Here is a 17,760-nt window from a genome sequence, read left to right as displayed (position 1 = left end):
TACCAAATAATTACTCTTGCTCTAGTTAGCTTTAATTTTTAATACCTGAAAACAATCACCTTTACAGATTGCACAAAAAATACACACAATCTCACATGAATATACATTAGTGCAAATCGCAAACATTAATGGGTTTTGCACCCGGCCATTCCTCAATTTGACTTAGTTGGTTTGGAGCGATGGCAGCTACACAGAATACAAAATATTCAGAAGAACTTGCCCAAAAACCTGCAGTCACCCTGTGGCTTTATTTACTGAGAGCTGATCATCGCTAATAATCTGTTGAACTGTTGCACATCAACACCATTACAAATGGCTCTGATGCATCATATCAGTTGTCGCACACGCGGCTTCATGTGTTAAAAAAATCTTGATCATTAAATATAACATGGCACTTTAACCTCAAGTCTGCACATCACGACAGCGTGAGGACTATTGGCCTCTTGAAACATTAATGCCAATAGTGTCACAAACACTGCTGCTGATGATTCGGCAAATTAGATGAGGGAGAACCAGAGGGAGGGACAAGTCTATCCATTTGACTTCATAACATGTAACAGCTCCAAGAATTCCTAATCGGCTACTTCTGTGTATGTCTGTAATGTACAGGCAGTGGACAAAATAACAGGAACACCTTAAAGTATATTGCGTTTCAATTTAACACCAACATCTACAGCATCATGAAAATGCCACAGAAACGTATGTGTGGCATGAACAATGTATTACAGGGCTAGAGAGCACACTATAGTGTTAAGTGTTCCTGTTTTTTTGTCTCATTGAAGCCAAATTGTCACATGACAGAAATTGTTACACTTGTCAAAGAAAAGTAGTTTAGATGATCAAAGATATTTGACTAAAAATCTTGCAGGTCCATAATCTTTGGGATCGAGAGTCCTCTACTCTGCATCAGAGCAGCAGGCAAAGTGGATTTAATACATCGTTCAATGACCAACACGTTGCTGTGACGCAAAGTTATCTTTACAGAAACTCGAGGATGGATTTCTCATCGTCACAAAGTCCGAATCCACCTGTTGGTAACCGTGTTGTAACACACACAGCTGTGACAGTTTGACTGGAAAAGGCAGAAGTCAGTCGGGCTGCTGAGCTTCGGGTCACTCCTCCAAGTGCAGCGCCAGGTTCAGTCTTCGGACTCTCTCGTAGAAGAGCAGGTAGGCGTTGGAAGACAGCACCTCGTGCTGGCTGGCTTTTCGTACCGAGTCGTCTGACACCCAAAGCCACTGGGAGCTGATGGGCGAAGAGGTGCGAGGTGAGGGAGGGCTGCGGCGGTACGTGACGAAATGTCCCGAGTGCATGTCACCGTGGTGAACCAGCACAGCCGTGAGCTGGAACAAGTACTCGGTAGGACTGGAAGGAAAGACACTAGGATTAGATGTACAGGTGGTGCCAAATAAAGGAAAAAAACACATGTTTCGAAACTGAACGGCTTGGATGACCACCAAAACACTGATAGCTTGATTCACACGAGTTCCTTGTATTGGTGCACCTTGACATGACGTTTACCTGTAGTCATATGTGAGGTTCACACCAGGAGACTGAAGAAATACAGACGAACATGTTCCGTTGGTAAAAGGTTTGTTGTTGTTGTACCGGTGCTCTGCTTCTGGGAAACAAAATGAAACAAATGTACGACGACAAAAAACAAGCTGAACGTGACCCAGGAATGGTATGACACATACCGGTGCCATTAGCAGACGGCTTTTCCACGGAATCATCCGAATTTTCTGCCTTTATGGGGTTCGGAGCACATTTGATTCGCTGACTTCTGTGCGTGGAAGCATTGTGTTTGTAGCGGTCCATCCAGAGATGCTCTGTGAACTGCACATGCTCCTGTCTTTTGATGGGGGTTCCTTCACTGGACCACGTCAGTCTTTGTAAATGGATGCAGAGGCACTGGGGGAGCTAGAAGGAGGAGGAAAATACAGTAGATAACATCGTATAACGTGTCATCAAGAAATAAGGGGAAGTTTTGATCTACCTAAAATGTTACCGTTACGTTTCTCTCCCTAAATTAGACACAAACAAGCTTTAGCAGAGTACCTATTGTCTACGTAGTGATTAACATCTTGGGAAATTAATAATCTGCTAATAGTGACATAACAAGTGACGCTTACCTTTCCCAGTTTGAGCTGTTTAATGAACGTCGTCCTCTGGCTTTCCAGAACTGGCCCGTTTACTGGGTTCCCTTGTTGAAGCTGAGGTGAAATGATCCCAAACAGAAATGAAACAAAATCTGCCAAATAGTGTCTTTGTAATAAAACACGAACGCCTTTCTGGTGTCAAATATTTGAAGTCACATGAATGTGAATGTAAGTAACTTGATGATAGTTCTGTCACAAGGGTTTCCCGTCTATTGGTTTTGGTGACCTACATATTTAATAAAAGATGACAATGCAGTGAACGTACCTTGGTGCAGTTTTCACACTCCACGTCTTTGATGGTTTCAGAGGAGATGAAATGCTGAAGACACTGGTCTAGAGAGATAGGTCTCCCCTGAGGAAACAACAATGTATATTAAGAAGTGATAGTATAATACATTTTAATATTCACATGTTCGTGACAGTTTTGCTTACCCACTGAGGTAAAGGGATGGACAGGGAGAGGCTCTCAAATGAGTCATACCGCAACGGACTCTAAACAAAAGCAAAGCAGAGGTTAAAATCACCTCGAAAGAATGTTAAGTCAAACGACACAAACTAGCTTTGCTCATCACTTTCCCATCAACAACAACAACAACAACATACAAACTCACTTGCTGTTCGCAGCGCTTGCATGACATATTGCTTGTTAAACGACCATGAAAAGGATGCTGAGACTTCCAAGGACTTGGTATGGGATGAAGAGGGGCTGCGAAATGAAAAAGTAATACAGATGAAATATAATCCTTTGTGCTTTGATAATCTAGGCAACATCGTTTCTTTGTCTCCTTACCTCGACTTCTGCAGGTCATAGCTTTCTCAACTTGATCAGGGATGCTCTGGTATAAAACAAACAGAATAACTGTGAGTACAGTAAGAAATTTGTAATTTTTGACACTTCTACAACACGGGCTAAAGTTCCCATACTGAAATTGATTTGACTTTAAAAGATGTAGTGAGCAGAGTTTGGGTTAAAATGGTGCAAAAACTTCCCTCCACATTGCACGTGTGCTCCAAAGCGCTGACCTGAACTGCAGAGCATGATGAAGTTGTCGGCATGCAAGACATATTTGTGAGCTGTTTGAGAAACAATGCAACTGGGGAGTTGGTAACTTGCCTCGAGGGACTGCATGTCAAACAAGTGAGCGACTTTGGGTTGACGATCCCACTCCTCCTCCAGAGAAGATGTAAGGACATGAAAAAGTTCATGCGCATCCTGAGAGCGGAGAAACCAACACAGTCAAGACAACTCGGAAGACTTAAAATTCCAGCAAACATTATAGAAACAAACACAAAATACTACTGCACAGGATTATTGACTAACCTGCTCCTCAAATGAACTGATGTGCCACCGGTAGAGTCTGAGAACATCCAGGAGGCACCCGGCATCGAGTACATCTTCCTCCGCAGGCTGATCACTGGACAGAGCTACCAGTGCAGAAACAGACATCGTCCTTTTTAAAAATAAGAATGAACACTGCATCCCCACTGCGCTCGAGCGACTTATCACAGTGTTATATACCATTGAGAAGCTGAAGCAGGGTCGTGGACAGCTGGTTGTCCTTGCATGACTGGATCATCGGGGAATCTGAAAACCTCTCCAGCCACCTGATGAAGGACGGACATGCTGCCAAACCCTGAAGCAACGAGTTCAGGAAGCAGGTGTTGCCGAGATTTAACAGACCAGGAACCATACCTGGAAGAAAACACGAGTCATTGTAAGTTACCGCTTTACATACATTGTGTGTATCACACTGTCGTACTGATTCTTACCTCTCTTTTTCTTCTTTCTCTCTGTAATTGGGCCCCACAGCACGTATACTCCAGCTGCAATCGCAGCAGCTATTCCACCAATGACACCCCAGTTTTTTATCATCTTGTTTCTGAAAAGACAACCGCATGTTAATGAAGCACAACGGATGACTTTGAAGGGAGAGAAGTGAAAAAAACACACTTTGGGTAAAAACAGCAGGAGACATAATGGTGGTCGGTAAATATACGCTTTCATACATCACTTGTGTTGATGACAATACAATAATGATACTGATGTGTTGTTGTTTATTCACAGTGCCCTACGGCCGTATCTGCGTTGATCTATGCCAGTAATACGAACATGGTAAGAAAAGCCTGCAGCGGAAGATGGCTATGGTTCATGTCAAAGACAAATTCCTTCCGTCGACATTTCATCGATCTTTAATTGACAAAATTCTTTCTTTTATATGTCTGAATGCTTCCCCGACTCTCAAACAGAACATGTGTACTTACTAAGATGGTCACGGTCTGCAGCAAAATACTCAAAGTACTCAACAGAAAAGTAATTTGTACGACAAAATATAGCTAAATACATCAGAGTATATTCTGTGTAACATCACAGCTTCAGACCTGGCCTTCAAGTTCAACTTTTTGGGTCCTGTTTGCCAAAATCAATACTTTTAAAAACTCTTTCACACCTACTGCTGCCTTCTCTGAGAGGTGTTGATGCAACGTTAAGGTCATTTATGAGGCCGTAGTTTGGGATGATGTTGAATTTGATTCTACCATCATGGATATGAATGTTGTGAACAAAATGTCAGCTCCACCCCTCAATATAATGCAGTACAATTCAACGGCACAACACCATCAGTCAACATCTCTCTGAAACAGTTTCTACAACAACTGAACATTGAAAGCTGAATAATAGTACGATTTGTTGCAGGGCTGTTGTATTAGACCACATTAGTTTCAGCTCAGTGTACCTAAAACACTGGCTACTGAGTATACATTGTGTTTTGTAGCTTTGTATTATTATCTCGCGTTCTGATTTCATCAACAGACGAAGCAGTGTCTTCCTCAGTGAAGTGTATAGTAGGAGGGTTGTTCACAGGTTTGGGGCTTTTAGGGAACACTTATCATTACGTTGTATTTTTCTGTCTATCATTATTACATACTCTCTACCCTTAAGACACAGGCAGAACAATACGTAACGTAATGCAAACTAAATGCATGAATAATGTGATCCATTAACCTTTGAGCCGTTTATCTGTGGTAAAACCAGACATGACGCCACTTCAGATCAAGCAAAGCCTCTTCTAACTTAGCCTCGTCTGCGAGCATCACAGTACTTAAGCTTGACATGCTATTTATTTTGTTAGTTACATTATGTTGCAGCCTCTGCACAACATTATCTAGTAAGTAACGATACTAACCACCCGCACTTCATCAACGTGTAACGTTAACCACGAACCCGCTAACACCACCTACACGCATTCATTAAAAGAGCTAGCTAGCTTTAGCGTGTAGGCTAACTTACCGACAACACCGAGGTTAGGCTGCCCTCGGCGCACTATGTCGCCTCATTTTATAAATATCCTGTTATCTTGAAATACAGATAACATTTATCATTGCTCTGAATCTGCGTTAGCAGGTTTTGTAGCGTTAACTATAACGTTAAACCGGACTCGGTGTCCGTTTGTCCTCCTTGTCTGCGCATGTTACACTTTGGGTCCACCGTACGACGTCATGACCCACTTTACCCCTGACCCCGTGCACTATAAATAACCTTAAGTTGTCTTTTGCCAGCGGAGAGGTTTTACCTGACTATGGGTCCAGTGCCAAGGAACTCTCCAACAAGCTTATCGGAGCTTTCTGGTCGGCACCACAACATCCTGCTTTCATTGCGGAACTCCCGTCTTTGGTGGCATGTTGCAGGACGGACCAAGTGGAGAGCGTACCGATGTGTTCACAGTTTACATTCCGACCACCAAAATGTTTGTTGCGCACATTTCTGAAGTCATGTGAATTATTCACAGCTACAGCCTTGTCAATTGAATATGTGACAAAGTTGAATTAAAAATTAACATGAATTGTTCCCGAAACATTTTTTTTTTAAAGAAATAATTACAGCAACTATACATGTTCAAAGATAATAGTCAGATCATTCAAATGCACAATACCAAACATACTGTATATTGTAAGTCACAGTTGCTTAAATCCCATCAGAATTATACATCATGTTGTTTGTGTTTATTATTTATTGTCTAGTCTGTTGTTGTTTTTTATTAAGCTTACATTATACATCTCATCTTCCTTGTGATTATTCTCATCATCTGGGCCCAGCTTTGCATATTGCTGTTTTAGGATTCATCAAGTCCATGTGAGTGTTGATAAGTCATGTGGAGGACCACAGCAATTATACATTCATATAGTGTCCGATCCTCCTGAGCTCGTCCAATCCACTCCGCTTCTCTGTGTGTCTCGTGCTGTGACCATAGGCTGTGACTCGCGCAGGACGGTTTCTCATTGGCTGCCGGCGGACACTCGAGCAGGTAGCTCTCCTTGGTGCTGAAATCGCTGTACGTCGTGGTAATGTAAACGGCGATGAGACCAAACGGAGCGCCAGCCAGTAAACACCAAAATGGACGATGATCTGTTCCAACTGAGACAGCTGCCGTGAGTAAACTTGCAATCTGCACATCACCGCCTATTTTGTTTTATTCAGTCCATTGTCAGCCGTGATAACATGTTCGACCGACGCGTCGTCCTCTGACAGCCTCGCTTCGTGCAGCCTCTGCTTGGTTAGCTCTCTGGACCACAAATAGCTTGACATTCCTTAAAAGCGTCAGTCATTCAATAACAACATCACTGAGGGTAATACCTGGAAATGTTCATACATTAAGGGAATAATAAAAACAACTTAGCATCAGACACAGTTTGTTTACAATCGAAAGCTATTGCATTTTCCCAAGGAGACTATTTTGGTTTTATTTATTTATAGGTTTGAAAGCAGGTTTGCTGTGATTTCTAAGCTGATTCAGTTTTCTGTCTGAACTTGTAACTGTGTTTGCTGTCATGACTCAGTGCCTAGCGTGATTCATTTCAACCTCTGCTGTACATACATTAATCTAAAGGTTGCCCCATTCCAGTTCATAGCCTGGCCGTCATGAGGGACATTTCTCAAAGACATACAGTAAAATAACAATATATACAGCCCAGTCTTCTTACAAGAATGACTTAAAAAGTAATAATGCGCAGAATTTCTAAATTAAATAGTATGCTAGTCAAAGAAAAGACATATTTTTGTCAGGGTTTTTTACAGTTACATTTCTGGACGTCTGATAGACTCATCTGCATCACAAATACTTCCCATTGCAAGTCTATGTAATTACAGTGATTAAGACATCACTGGCACTCTCAGAGTTCTCTTATAGCATTTCAGTGTTAATGAACCATTATTATCTACATGTGGGAGAAGATTATACCTTCCATCTGTAGACAACAGTCATATCTCTGGGTATTTAGGCTTTCTAAGCTCGCCAAGCAGTAAAGTGCAGTTTGTGCGGGGCTGTCAGTTGTCCTTACATGTTTCCCCCATCGGACGATATTAACATCCATTTACAAAATCACAGCCAGAAAAAAGATCACCTAGGCAACTAGCCTCTGACTCTTATTTTTGTACTGGAGCTAGTCCTCTGAAACTCCCCTGACCAGACACAATGTGGAGAAGTTAATCCTCCTGGGCTTTTAAAACACTTATTCTGATTGTTTTTTTGTTTGTTTTTGCAGTATCATCCGATTCCGTCGCACAGGTGAGAGCACACGCTCTGAGGATGATGGCGAGAATAGAGAACAGGTTATCAGGATTGCAGAGCAGACTGTACTGGAGTCCGTGGCACTTGCAGACGGAGCTCCAGTTCCTCGGGAGTTTGCCAATCCAACTGATGGTACAGTATGACAGGGCTTTATTTTACACACCCTGTCTTTCATGATAAATTCCTACTCACCTCCACAACATCGGTAAATATCGACACTCAGTGGACTCAACCTCACCCGTACAACTTTAGTTCCTTGTAGTCGCTCTTCACTGTTCAGAGAAGCTTTCCGTCTACTAAATTCTTGAATACCGCTTTGAATATTTTCTCATTCCCTCAGACACATTCATGGTAGAAGATGCTGTAGAGGCCATCGGCTTTGGGACATTTCAGTTGAAACTCTCCATCCTCACTGGGCTGGCCTGGGTGAGAACTGCTCTTTGCGGAAAATACACTATTTCCGATACTCTGTGAGTGTGTGCATGCTGTAGAATGTGTCTCTGAGCTGTTTTCTGTTTGCTCAGATGGCTGATGCTATGGAGATGATGATCCTCAGCATCTTAGCCCCACAGCTTCACTGTGAATGGAGGCTGCCCAGCCTCGAGGTGGCCCTGCTTACATCGGTAATGACTCTAATGTCTGTAAAGTGCTCTTACTTGCAGTGCTGTATGACCTTAAAAACATGCATGACAGGATGTGCATTATATCAGCTATGTCTTGTGGAACTATAGTCATGTGCACATTTAAACTGCTGCAATCCAATTAAAACGTTTTTTTTATTGGTGCAGGCAGTGTTTATTGGGATGATGGTCAGCTCTTCTCTTTGGGGAAACATAGCTGACAGATACGGCAGAAAGACAGTAAGTTCTAATAAAGCCTCTGTTGTACAAGTGTGATGATATATATTTTGTTTCCCGTAAGACACATTTGATCTACTTTAGAGACACTGCAAGTTCAAATTTTCTGAATGAAGAGCCTTATCACATCACCATAATGTACCCAGCAGCTAAGTTTTGGTTGTGTGCACACACAGTGTCTCAAGCTGAGTGTGCTGTGGACTATGTTCTATGGCGTGCTGAGTGCATTTGCACCTATTTATGGTTGGATCCTCGTCCTCCGTGCACTGGTGGGCTTTGGCATCGGAGGAGCCCCACAGTCGTGAGTTTCCCTCATTCATCTCTCTAAAAACGAAGCGTTAATAATTAATGATGTGAGTTTGGATTAACTGTGAAATGTGCCTCCTTATAAGGGTGACACTGTATTCTGAGTTTCTGCCGATGAAGTCCAGAGCTACGTGCATCCTGCTGATTGAGGTATGAACTGCCCTTATCAATCATCCATCTAGCCATAGTGTTAATGGTGCGGACATGGCAAAACATGCAACCATAACTCCACAGCTCTGAAATGCTCTGTTTTTCTAGCAGGATTTTACATTATTTTGACTTTGCCTTGTAGATATTTTGGGCACTGGGCACTGTGTTTGAGGTCCTCCTGGCCATCCTGGTGATGCCCACTCTAGGCTGGCGTTGGCTGCTCGGCCTTTCCACCATTCCTCTCTTCCTCTTCTCCCTCCTGTGTTTTGTGAGTATGATGTTATCGATCTTGAGACATTCTGCAATATGTAAGCAGAACAAATGACAGCTTAATCAATCGACACGTCTCTTTTTCGGTGGTGTGGGAACAGTGGCTACCAGAGAGTGCTCGATACGACGTGCTGACAGGGAACCAGGAAAAAGCTCTGGCCACATTGAAGCGCATCGCTACAGAGAACGGAGCACCCATGCCACTGGGAAAACTTATTGCTGACAGACAGGTGAAAGAGAGTTTCTGCAAAACATAAAATTCACTGAATGTTATTAATGTATATGCTCCCTGTTATGTTTCTTTTATCTGTTCTTTTAATTAGGAGGAACGAGGAAAGATTCAAGATTTATTTTCATCAGACTTTCGCTGGACCACAGTTCTGCTGTGGTTTATTTGGTAAATGGAGTGAATGATAATGCCACCCACTCACATCCTGAGTCATTACTCACTGATTTCCTTTTTGTTCTTATTCTCCAAAATGAAATGTTCTCCAAGTGCAGAGACATATTCATCAATGTTTTATTTGAAGTTTCTCACATCACGTGACCCACCATTGATTCATCCTGTTTGTTTCTCTCCTCAGGTTCGCAAATGCCTTCTCTTACTATGGGCTGGTGCTGCTCACTACAGAGCTGTTTCAGGAGGAAGGTACATGTGGAAGTGAGTCACTGCTCCGACACCGACAGATGTCTTCACACATTCAAGGACACGCACACACATATTAATTTGCTACACTGATAAGAGAGACTTTGTAGTTCAGTGACTTGTGTGTTGAACCAGGAGATCAGTGTATGGCAGATCAGACATTTATACATGTGCTAGCAGGAACAGCACAGGTGTAAGAGATAGCATTAAGAACAGAGGCTACTGTAACACGTGAAGGAACAGAGCCATCGTTAATGTCATTAGTTACACCTGTGCTTTTCCTACTATGCCAGGACTGAATGTCTGCCATGAAAAAGATCTCCACATTTGTACAGTATGTTTTTGCAAAATCACAGATCAAAGCCTGTGCTGGGTGTGTACTATCCCGTTTTCTGTTGTTTTATACCTCCCTCTAGTGTCCAAAGGTAGCAAGAGGGAGCTGCGATGCAACTTGGAGTGTAAATATCTGAACTCTGACGACTACAAAGACCTGTTGTGGACCACCTTATCTGAATTCCCAGGTACACATAAGTTAATTGTCTTCACTGATTTTATTTTATTTTTTGTAAATTTATTCTAGTTACAGTGGCATGTTTTTCTACTGTACGATAATTACTTTATATTTACCATAACTTACAAGTAAATCATCATCATAATAATGTTAATAGAGTGTTCTCATTGAGGAGACTTTGGCAAGGAGTTAATAATAACATTAATGATGGCCCCATTCCATTTAGGTGTGCCAGGGCCCTGCTGTCATGCCGGCTAACTGACAAAACTACTGGCTTACCTAAAGAGAATGGAGCCATCATTAACATTATTAGCTAATACACCTCTGCTTTTCCTGCGATGACGTGTCAAAATGTCATGGTAATAATAAGTGAACGCATTATATGTATAATTACTCCACTGTAAAATAAAGAGCAAGTCAGCACATTATATTCTACAAACATTGAATTTTGCCTTGTCACATAGGACTGCTGGTGACACTGTGGGCTATTGATCGATTGGGGAGGAGGAAGACCATGGCGTTGTGTTTCTTCGTCTTCTCTATGTGCATCATCCCACTCTATGGCTGCGTTGGCAGGTGAGGTGGACACTGAGGAGAATGTTAAACATGACATTGTGGGTCCACCATTTATCCAGCGTAACTGGTTTCTCTGTTGCAGAGTACCCATGACAGTGTTGATATTCGTCGCCAGAGCTTTCATCGCAGGAGGATTCCAGGCTGCTTATGTGTACACTCCTGAGGTAAGATATCTAACCAGAGCTGCCAGCTGTTTGTTTTTTTGCTTGTTTGGAGTAAAATTCATACAGTGACTATAGTAGCGCTCAGATCCAATCAATAGCTGGGTCAATGGAACATCAGGGCAGCCTACTCATTGTTCTCTGAACATCTGCAGGTGTATCCAACAGCGACCAGGGCTTTAGGTCTGGGAATGAGCAGTGGAATGGCCAGAGTCGGTGCCCTCATTACACCTTTTGTAGCACAGGTAACACTCCTCTGTAAGTTTTGTCATTTTAACACATCACAACCCAAGAAAGTTGCTCATTTTTTTTGGGACCCCGGGTTTCATCCTGCAGGTGATGTTGGAGTCATCTGTTTACCTGGCTCTTTCCGTGTACTGCTGCTGCTGCCTCCTTGCCGCCTTTGCCTGTTGCGCACTGCCAATTGAGACAACAGGCCGGGGCCTGCAGGAGGCCAGCCACCGCGAGTGGGGCCAGGAGATGGTGGGCCGGGCCCCCTCCCAAAACTCAGAGGGAATCCTCCCCTCCGACTCTGTTTCCCAGGGCTGAGGACATGTCGGCAGGAGTACAACTGAGATTGGTGACCACAGTGAGGAAAAGACGCGAGGAGAGGCAAAAAAAAAAAAAAAGCGTATCCAGCTTCGGTGTCCATCTCCAGTCCCATCCTATGACTTCAGTTTAGGCACCACAGGGGCTTCAGAGATCCAGGCAGCACATTATTATACATCATATTATATCGTCTTCAACCACCATTGCTGTCACAGTTTTGCCACTGAATAACTGCCCGTGGGTCAACTGGAAAGACCAAATGACCATCACACGTGCAAGATTGAGAAAATATATGGTGAAACATTTATGGTCAAGTGACAATTCAAATACTTGAAGCAAAGTATTTTTTATCCTTCTTTTCTAATGCAAAAGAAGAAAAGGATAATAAAGTGGGTTTAAGTGTTAGCTTCAAAGCTTCTCTTCAAAGAGCCTTAAAACTACCGATTCAGTTTGTGTTTGAGAGAACTTCTCTTAACCCTTTGAAAAAGCTGAGTCTGTTAGCATAGTGGACATAAATACGCAAATAAGAAAGAGCACCATCTTGTGCACACAAACTTGGCTGTTGAAAAAACACACTTTATTGACGATTCATGTGTGTTAAGGCAGTGAAAGGACAGACTGCACAGAGAGTCACTGTGTTGAACCCTGTGTTAGTATTATTTCACATTTCAACATGGATGATAATTGTTTTCAGCTAAAAAACAAAACAAGGATCATTATGAAGCAGTTTTATTCACAATATGACAAATCTGCCGAAGCCTTCATCAGAGCATAATAATCATACAGCCGACAATATTTCATAATTATAGCACAACTGGAACGAGTCCATATTTGAAGACAACATTAATTACATTAGCGTTGACGTATTAGTAAACTCAAAGCAGATTCAACCTAGTTAGCAAGTGTTAAATGATTTTTTAAAAATGACACTATCACAAGTGTTTGGTGTTACGATCTCGACTCTACCAGACTTTGAGGCTGTGCACACATTGACCTACACGTACATATACACAACCCCTTAACAGGATGTTACATTCTGTCTTTCTCGTCTTGTAAATAATGTATCAATACCTGGTTTAGTTGTTGTCTTAGCTTTTGTATGTAACAAAGGTGATGTGGAGACAGACTTTGCCCAGTCTGAGTGACACACTGAGCAAAGTTTTGTTAAAAACAAAAAAAAAAAGAGAGAGAGATTCAAGAATTCAGGTTCGGCAAGCCGACTCTTTACCTGCCAGTGTTTGATATATAGAGCTGCATTAAGTGTCTGTCTGCACAGATTATTGTGAATGCACTGGATGTAAATGTGTATGATATTATCGTAAATAATCTTTCAAAAAGAGCAGTAGATTCATGTTGTTATTTATTACTGAACAGTGGGATTATATCAGGTGATTATATAAATTATAATCATTATCAGGAAGTTTGTCTACTTTTTCTTCATTTACTGAGAACATTTTCAAAGATTTGTACACTTGTTTTAATTACAAAAACCTTCTACAAATGTAACTATTATTTTGTTCCTTGTGAATGAGCCATCTGTTAATTAATAATGGATGTGAGTAGTGTCTCCTCTTTCAAGTTACAAACATTGTTTTAAAGTGATGTAATCAACCCAATATATGTTTGCTCTGAATGTTAGTTACAAACAAGAGCAGTTTCACAGTTCACTACTGATTTACAATCGAGCTTTTGGACCTTTGCCCTTTTGTTCCACGATCTGACCGAAGAGCCTCGCTGCCTCCTGGGCGCAGCCTCGGTGAATGGTGAGACCAAAACCTCCATGGCCGTAGTTGTGTATCACCTGAATGAGAGCCACGATATTTTAGAAGTTGAATGACTGAAGATTCCTTTTTAAAGTACTGCTGGGCTGTTAAAGTTTACCTCTACTGCAGTTGCACCAGACTGGATGGTCTCCCTCTCCAGTCGGACTTTGCTGCGAACAGGTCTGAGGCCGGCCCAGTCCTCCACTATCCTGGCATGCTGAAGTTAGCAACAACAAGACATAAATCTTTCTCAAGCCTGAAACTTTGCTGAAGAATCAAGTTCACCAACATGCTTGAGGACAGAATTACACTATAAGTATTGTAAAAAACATCAAATGCAAAATGTTAAATACTTAAGCACTACAGAAGACTCATTGTAAATCATTTATTACAGTTGATGGGCTCTTAGACAAATACTTAATCTCACCTTGAGACTAGGCTCGAGCTGGCAAGCGCCTTCCCAGATTGTTTTATGGTCAGTGGAGTTGTTCTGCTCACTCCAGTTTCCTAACTGGAAAATCCCTCCGACTGTCACGAGGTGACTCCTGCAGACACAGAAAAACTTTGTCTTTCTGACGACAAAAAACACTGTCATCTCATTCAAAATCTTCTGACAAAAAACAACACTGTGGTCAACACAGCACAGCCACTGCAACCTTTGCTGGCAAGATGCACTATGTGTATGATACTGTAAATCCACAGCACTCATGTCCGTCACTACAAACTTTACAGGAGACGTTTGCTCCTAAATGATGTGGATCTGAATCATGAGTGGTTTGTGTCACCAGAACTACCCTGGAATGATGTATGGTGAATTGTAGACTCCTTCTTTAAAATTGTGGGTAAGAATCCAATGCTTCAGCCACGGAGCATCCACCTGAAAAACAAAGAATAACCAGGTACAACCACTGTTCCCATGGTGCCTTTATAGCCGGTTATATAATCATTCTCACCTTTACTATCTGCCCACGGCCTGGTTTCAGCTCAGGGTCCGGCTGAAGTTCTCCTGATCTCACCCCAGTGCAGTTTATTACCACGTCTGCCCCAGTTTCTGCCAGCTAAATACAGGGAAGCACGACAAGCGATAACAAATACGACAAGCAATAAAACCTGTTTGGAGAACAGCCTGGCTCTTATGATATAACAGATAAAAAGCAATCATAAAACTTTAAATAATATCGAATAAACTATGCAACTATAATATTGAAAAGCCTTCACTAACCTCCTTGAAGGACTCTATTTTCCTGTGATAAAATTTCACACCCCTTTTTTGCAACCTGAGAATAACACAAAACCAGATGTTTATTATGAGCACTTGAAAACGACTCCTGAAAAATACACTTTTTACTCCTCTGTAAAACTAAAACTAGACAAGATTAAACTGAACCAGTTCTTCTCAACAACATCTGGTGGTCATTTACATCTACACAGAATATAAGGAATTGTGTGTTGAGGACAGTTTGTTCGATGGAAACATTTACATTCCCATGCCGCAGCTGTCTAAATCAGCATTAGTTCCCCGGCCTGCACAATACATGGAAGTAGTTTTCTCTCAGTGACCACTGATTAAACACTACTTTTTACTTTGCACTGTGGGATCATTTTAGTTTACTAGTATACATATTAGACAACACTACAAAATGGTTAACACACTAAATAGTTAACAGTTTTAGATGGACAGAGACGACATGTTGAACATTTAAGTATCATTTCTTTGACCCGTGAGGGGAAGTTAGGAACTGAAAATATAGAACAAGCGATAAGGTGCTTCTTTTTATCTTATTACTGCGTAATAAATTGTGTATCAAACAGCTACAGCTACACCTATAAGGTCAACTCAGGTCTTGACTCACCAATCCATCAGCCAAGGTAAGTATGCTTTACCTTCCACCATGAGAGCAGTGTTGAACCACCCATAACTGGATATATTAGAAGAGACAGTCAGATCATCTCTCCATAAAAAATGTTATCTTTTATTGGGAACCATGCAATATTGTGTTTAGTATGATAAAAACAAAGACATTTTCTAAACATCACTGATGTGCTTGGACTGCAAAAAAAATGAGCATTTAACAGTTTCTTTCTTTCTTTCTAAGCATTTATTACCTGAAATGTTGCAGATGTAAACAAAATGTTAAGAATGTTCCTTTTGGTTTTGTGTAAGCGTCATTAAAAGATGTCTTGCTGTTCTCTTGATGTTTGTTATACGCCAGTGTATTGCAATCAAACGTGGGAAGGGTAAAATGTTTGGCATGACATGGAAACAGATAACTAACTCTATGCAGCCCTGCTTTATGTTCAGTGTTTTGTTTTCAAGGCAGTTTCAGCCGGAAACCTACTTGTATCCGGGGAACAGCTTCAGCTCTCGTTCTGTGAGCTGTCTGAAGCCCAGGACAATATCTTTGAATGAGGGATCCTGCAAACAAAAACGAGTCGAGATATTATCATTCATGTCCTAAATGTGTCCTGGCTGTATTAGTTTGCTGTCACAATGGAGAATCCCAATCCTTGGGGAGGCCTCTCTCTTATTGTTTTCCAATCACTGCAGACATCCGTCTTTGTGTGACTGACCAAAGTCAGGCTGAACACGAATGAACTGTGTCTATGGTAGATATTGCACCGGTATGTAATACATTTATGAGCTAGTTATATGAGGTTACATTTTAAGTAATTGCACAATGCCTTTCCTCTTAGTAAGACTTCTGAAACAAGGTCATATCTTATATTCGAGGCCAGATTGACTCCAAGAACAATGCACTACTCACTGGAGCTGGTTCAGTGCAGAGGTTGTAGCCAGACTGAAGGAATATACCCATTTGTCTGGACTCTGGTGAACTGAGGCAGCTTAGCAAGTAGTCAAATGTCTCTTTATTCCATTTTCTAAAAGTGAGGACAAAATACAGCACAAAAATGTTGGCTATTTGTTTCCAGATATAGTGGAGAATCAAAAGAGCGATAAGGAGAATACACTTACGTCTCCTGGACGTTGCCCTCATCGTAGAGATACGGCTGCCAGAAGCCAGCAGCTCCATCACTAGTGGTCAGTGGTGTGAAAGAGTCCGCATACACCTCAATGGTCAGAGGACTAATGATGGAGTGATACTGCTCGTAGATGCTCTGCGCTGTTGACAGGCCGATGACTCCAGCTCCAATCACTGCCACCCGCATGTCTGGATTAACATGAGACACAACACATTTACATATGAGACTCACTCAAATGCATCCTGAATAGGATATAGGATTTAACAGGCCAACATCTTCTAGGAAGGCAATCTAGATCGCTATTGAATTGTATTGCATTCCAATACAATAGAATAGATATGATGAAAAATATTATTTGATTATTATTATTTCATATATCATTAAACAATGCATCATTTAAAATGCATTATTAGTGTTAGTAGTGTGGAATATTAGGTTTAGAAGTTTGCAAAGTCTTGATAACATCAAAATTAATATTTCCTACTGTTACAATCTGTTAGACAACTCAATTAGCTAGCAGCTGTTAGGTAACAGAGTCAGGACTTCATCTGAGTAAAACTTTTAAAAACGATACAGCTAATAATAGGACAGTAGAATATTATGTAACTGAGCGAACAGCATGTCGGATAAATAGTCATATAACGAAGCAGCATTTCAGAGCAAATCACTGACGTGGAAAGATAGTTGTTTAAATGTTGCATAATATAAACAGATCGAATGCAGATATTACCTAGATGATCCACTCACAACCGAAGCTGTATGATTTACAAAACTTTTTGCTTCACCTCCAGTCTAGTCCTCGGCCCAGTAGGATGTGGCTCAAATCGTGGCAGTGGCAGCCAGTAGAGGCGCTTACGGTTGCAGCTGCCAGTGGTTTACTGCGGTCAAGTCAGCAGACACTCAGATCTCCGTGGTCAACTCAGCAGACACTTCAATTGTAGCGCACCTATACGCTGAAACTTACGGTAAACGCAACCAAACGGCACAGATCGGGAGCGAGCGAAGAACTTTGCAAAGTTAGCGGAAAGATTAACGTGAGACAACTTCCGGTTTTCTACAGACGAACATCCGGTTTTCAGAATAAGATGCCAACAAAGTATACATATTGCATAATGAAATGAGATTAAATGAATTATATTCACATTAAGTACAAAACATGCTACCTGCATCTCCTAAGTTAAAGGGAAAATACACCTAAATTGTGCGTAAAGTGTCTTTATTCTTTGATTTGAGGGTTGCTGGAAGTTAAGATATTTTACGAAGCAA

General features: G+C 41.5%; 3 protein-coding genes across 5 annotated transcripts; 1 reads left to right on the top strand and 2 right to left on the bottom strand.

Annotated features, from left to right (window-relative positions):
• Positions 1-25: 25 nt before the first annotated feature.
• Positions 26-5,876, bottom strand: usp30 (ubiquitin specific peptidase 30). 2 transcript variants are annotated; one of them, XM_076098846.1, is made up of 13 exons: positions 5,729-5,876; positions 3,930-4,039; positions 3,679-3,852; positions 3,481-3,584; positions 3,274-3,372; positions 2,950-2,995; positions 2,771-2,865; positions 2,592-2,651; positions 2,425-2,511; positions 2,133-2,213; positions 1,698-1,920; positions 1,522-1,621; positions 26-1,365 (listed from the first exon to the last, which is right to left on the bottom strand). In XM_076098846.1, the coding sequence occupies exons 1-13, from the start codon at positions 5,797-5,799 to the stop codon at positions 1,113-1,115; spliced, it is 1,503 nt and encodes a 500-aa protein (XP_075954961.1). In that variant the 5' UTR covers positions 5,800-5,876; the 3' UTR covers positions 26-1,112. The 2 variants fall into 2 exon arrangements, with proteins under 2 accessions (XP_075954961.1, XP_075954962.1); XM_076098847.1 differs by having other exon boundaries at positions 1,522-1,618.
• A 372-nt stretch (positions 5,877-6,248) lies between these two features.
• svopa (SV2 related protein a) lies at positions 6,249-13,310 on the top strand. Its single transcript, XM_076099530.1, has 16 exons — positions 6,249-6,584; positions 7,698-7,855; positions 8,064-8,149; positions 8,248-8,346; positions 8,512-8,583; positions 8,757-8,881; positions 8,973-9,036; positions 9,179-9,304; positions 9,408-9,536; positions 9,630-9,703; positions 9,891-9,967; positions 10,369-10,473; positions 10,928-11,039; positions 11,122-11,203; positions 11,356-11,445; positions 11,537-13,310. The coding sequence occupies exons 1-16, from the start codon at positions 6,550-6,552 to the stop codon at positions 11,747-11,749; spliced, it is 1,647 nt and encodes a 548-aa protein (XP_075955645.1). The 5' UTR covers positions 6,249-6,549; the 3' UTR covers positions 11,750-13,310.
• On the bottom strand, positions 12,305-17,549 carry LOC142957601 (D-amino-acid oxidase-like). Of its 2 annotated transcripts, none has more exons than XM_076099528.1 (11): positions 17,225-17,549; positions 16,487-16,682; positions 16,278-16,392; positions 15,852-15,928; positions 15,366-15,431; positions 14,735-14,789; positions 14,466-14,570; positions 14,307-14,389; positions 13,940-14,057; positions 13,631-13,729; positions 12,305-13,550 (listed from the first exon to the last, which is right to left on the bottom strand). In XM_076099528.1, the coding sequence occupies exons 2-11, from the start codon at positions 16,678-16,680 to the stop codon at positions 13,425-13,427; spliced, it is 1,038 nt and encodes a 345-aa protein (XP_075955643.1). In that variant the 5' UTR covers positions 16,681-16,682; positions 17,225-17,549; the 3' UTR covers positions 12,305-13,424. The 2 variants fall into 2 exon arrangements, with proteins under 2 accessions (XP_075955643.1, XP_075955644.1); XM_076099529.1 differs by having other exon boundaries at positions 17,280-17,549.
• Positions 17,550-17,760: the final 211 nt, after the last annotated feature.

Source organism: Anarhichas minor, unplaced genomic scaffold (assembly GCF_050575085.1).
Source record: "Anarhichas minor isolate MPS153535 unplaced genomic scaffold, ASM5057508v1 ptg000025l, whole genome shotgun sequence".
In the NCBI taxonomy this organism is placed as follows: Eukaryota; Metazoa; Chordata; class Actinopteri; order Perciformes; family Anarhichadidae; genus Anarhichas; species Anarhichas minor.
The sequence above is the reverse complement of the archived record's forward strand: the minus strand, read 5'-3'. Positions and strand labels throughout refer to the sequence as shown.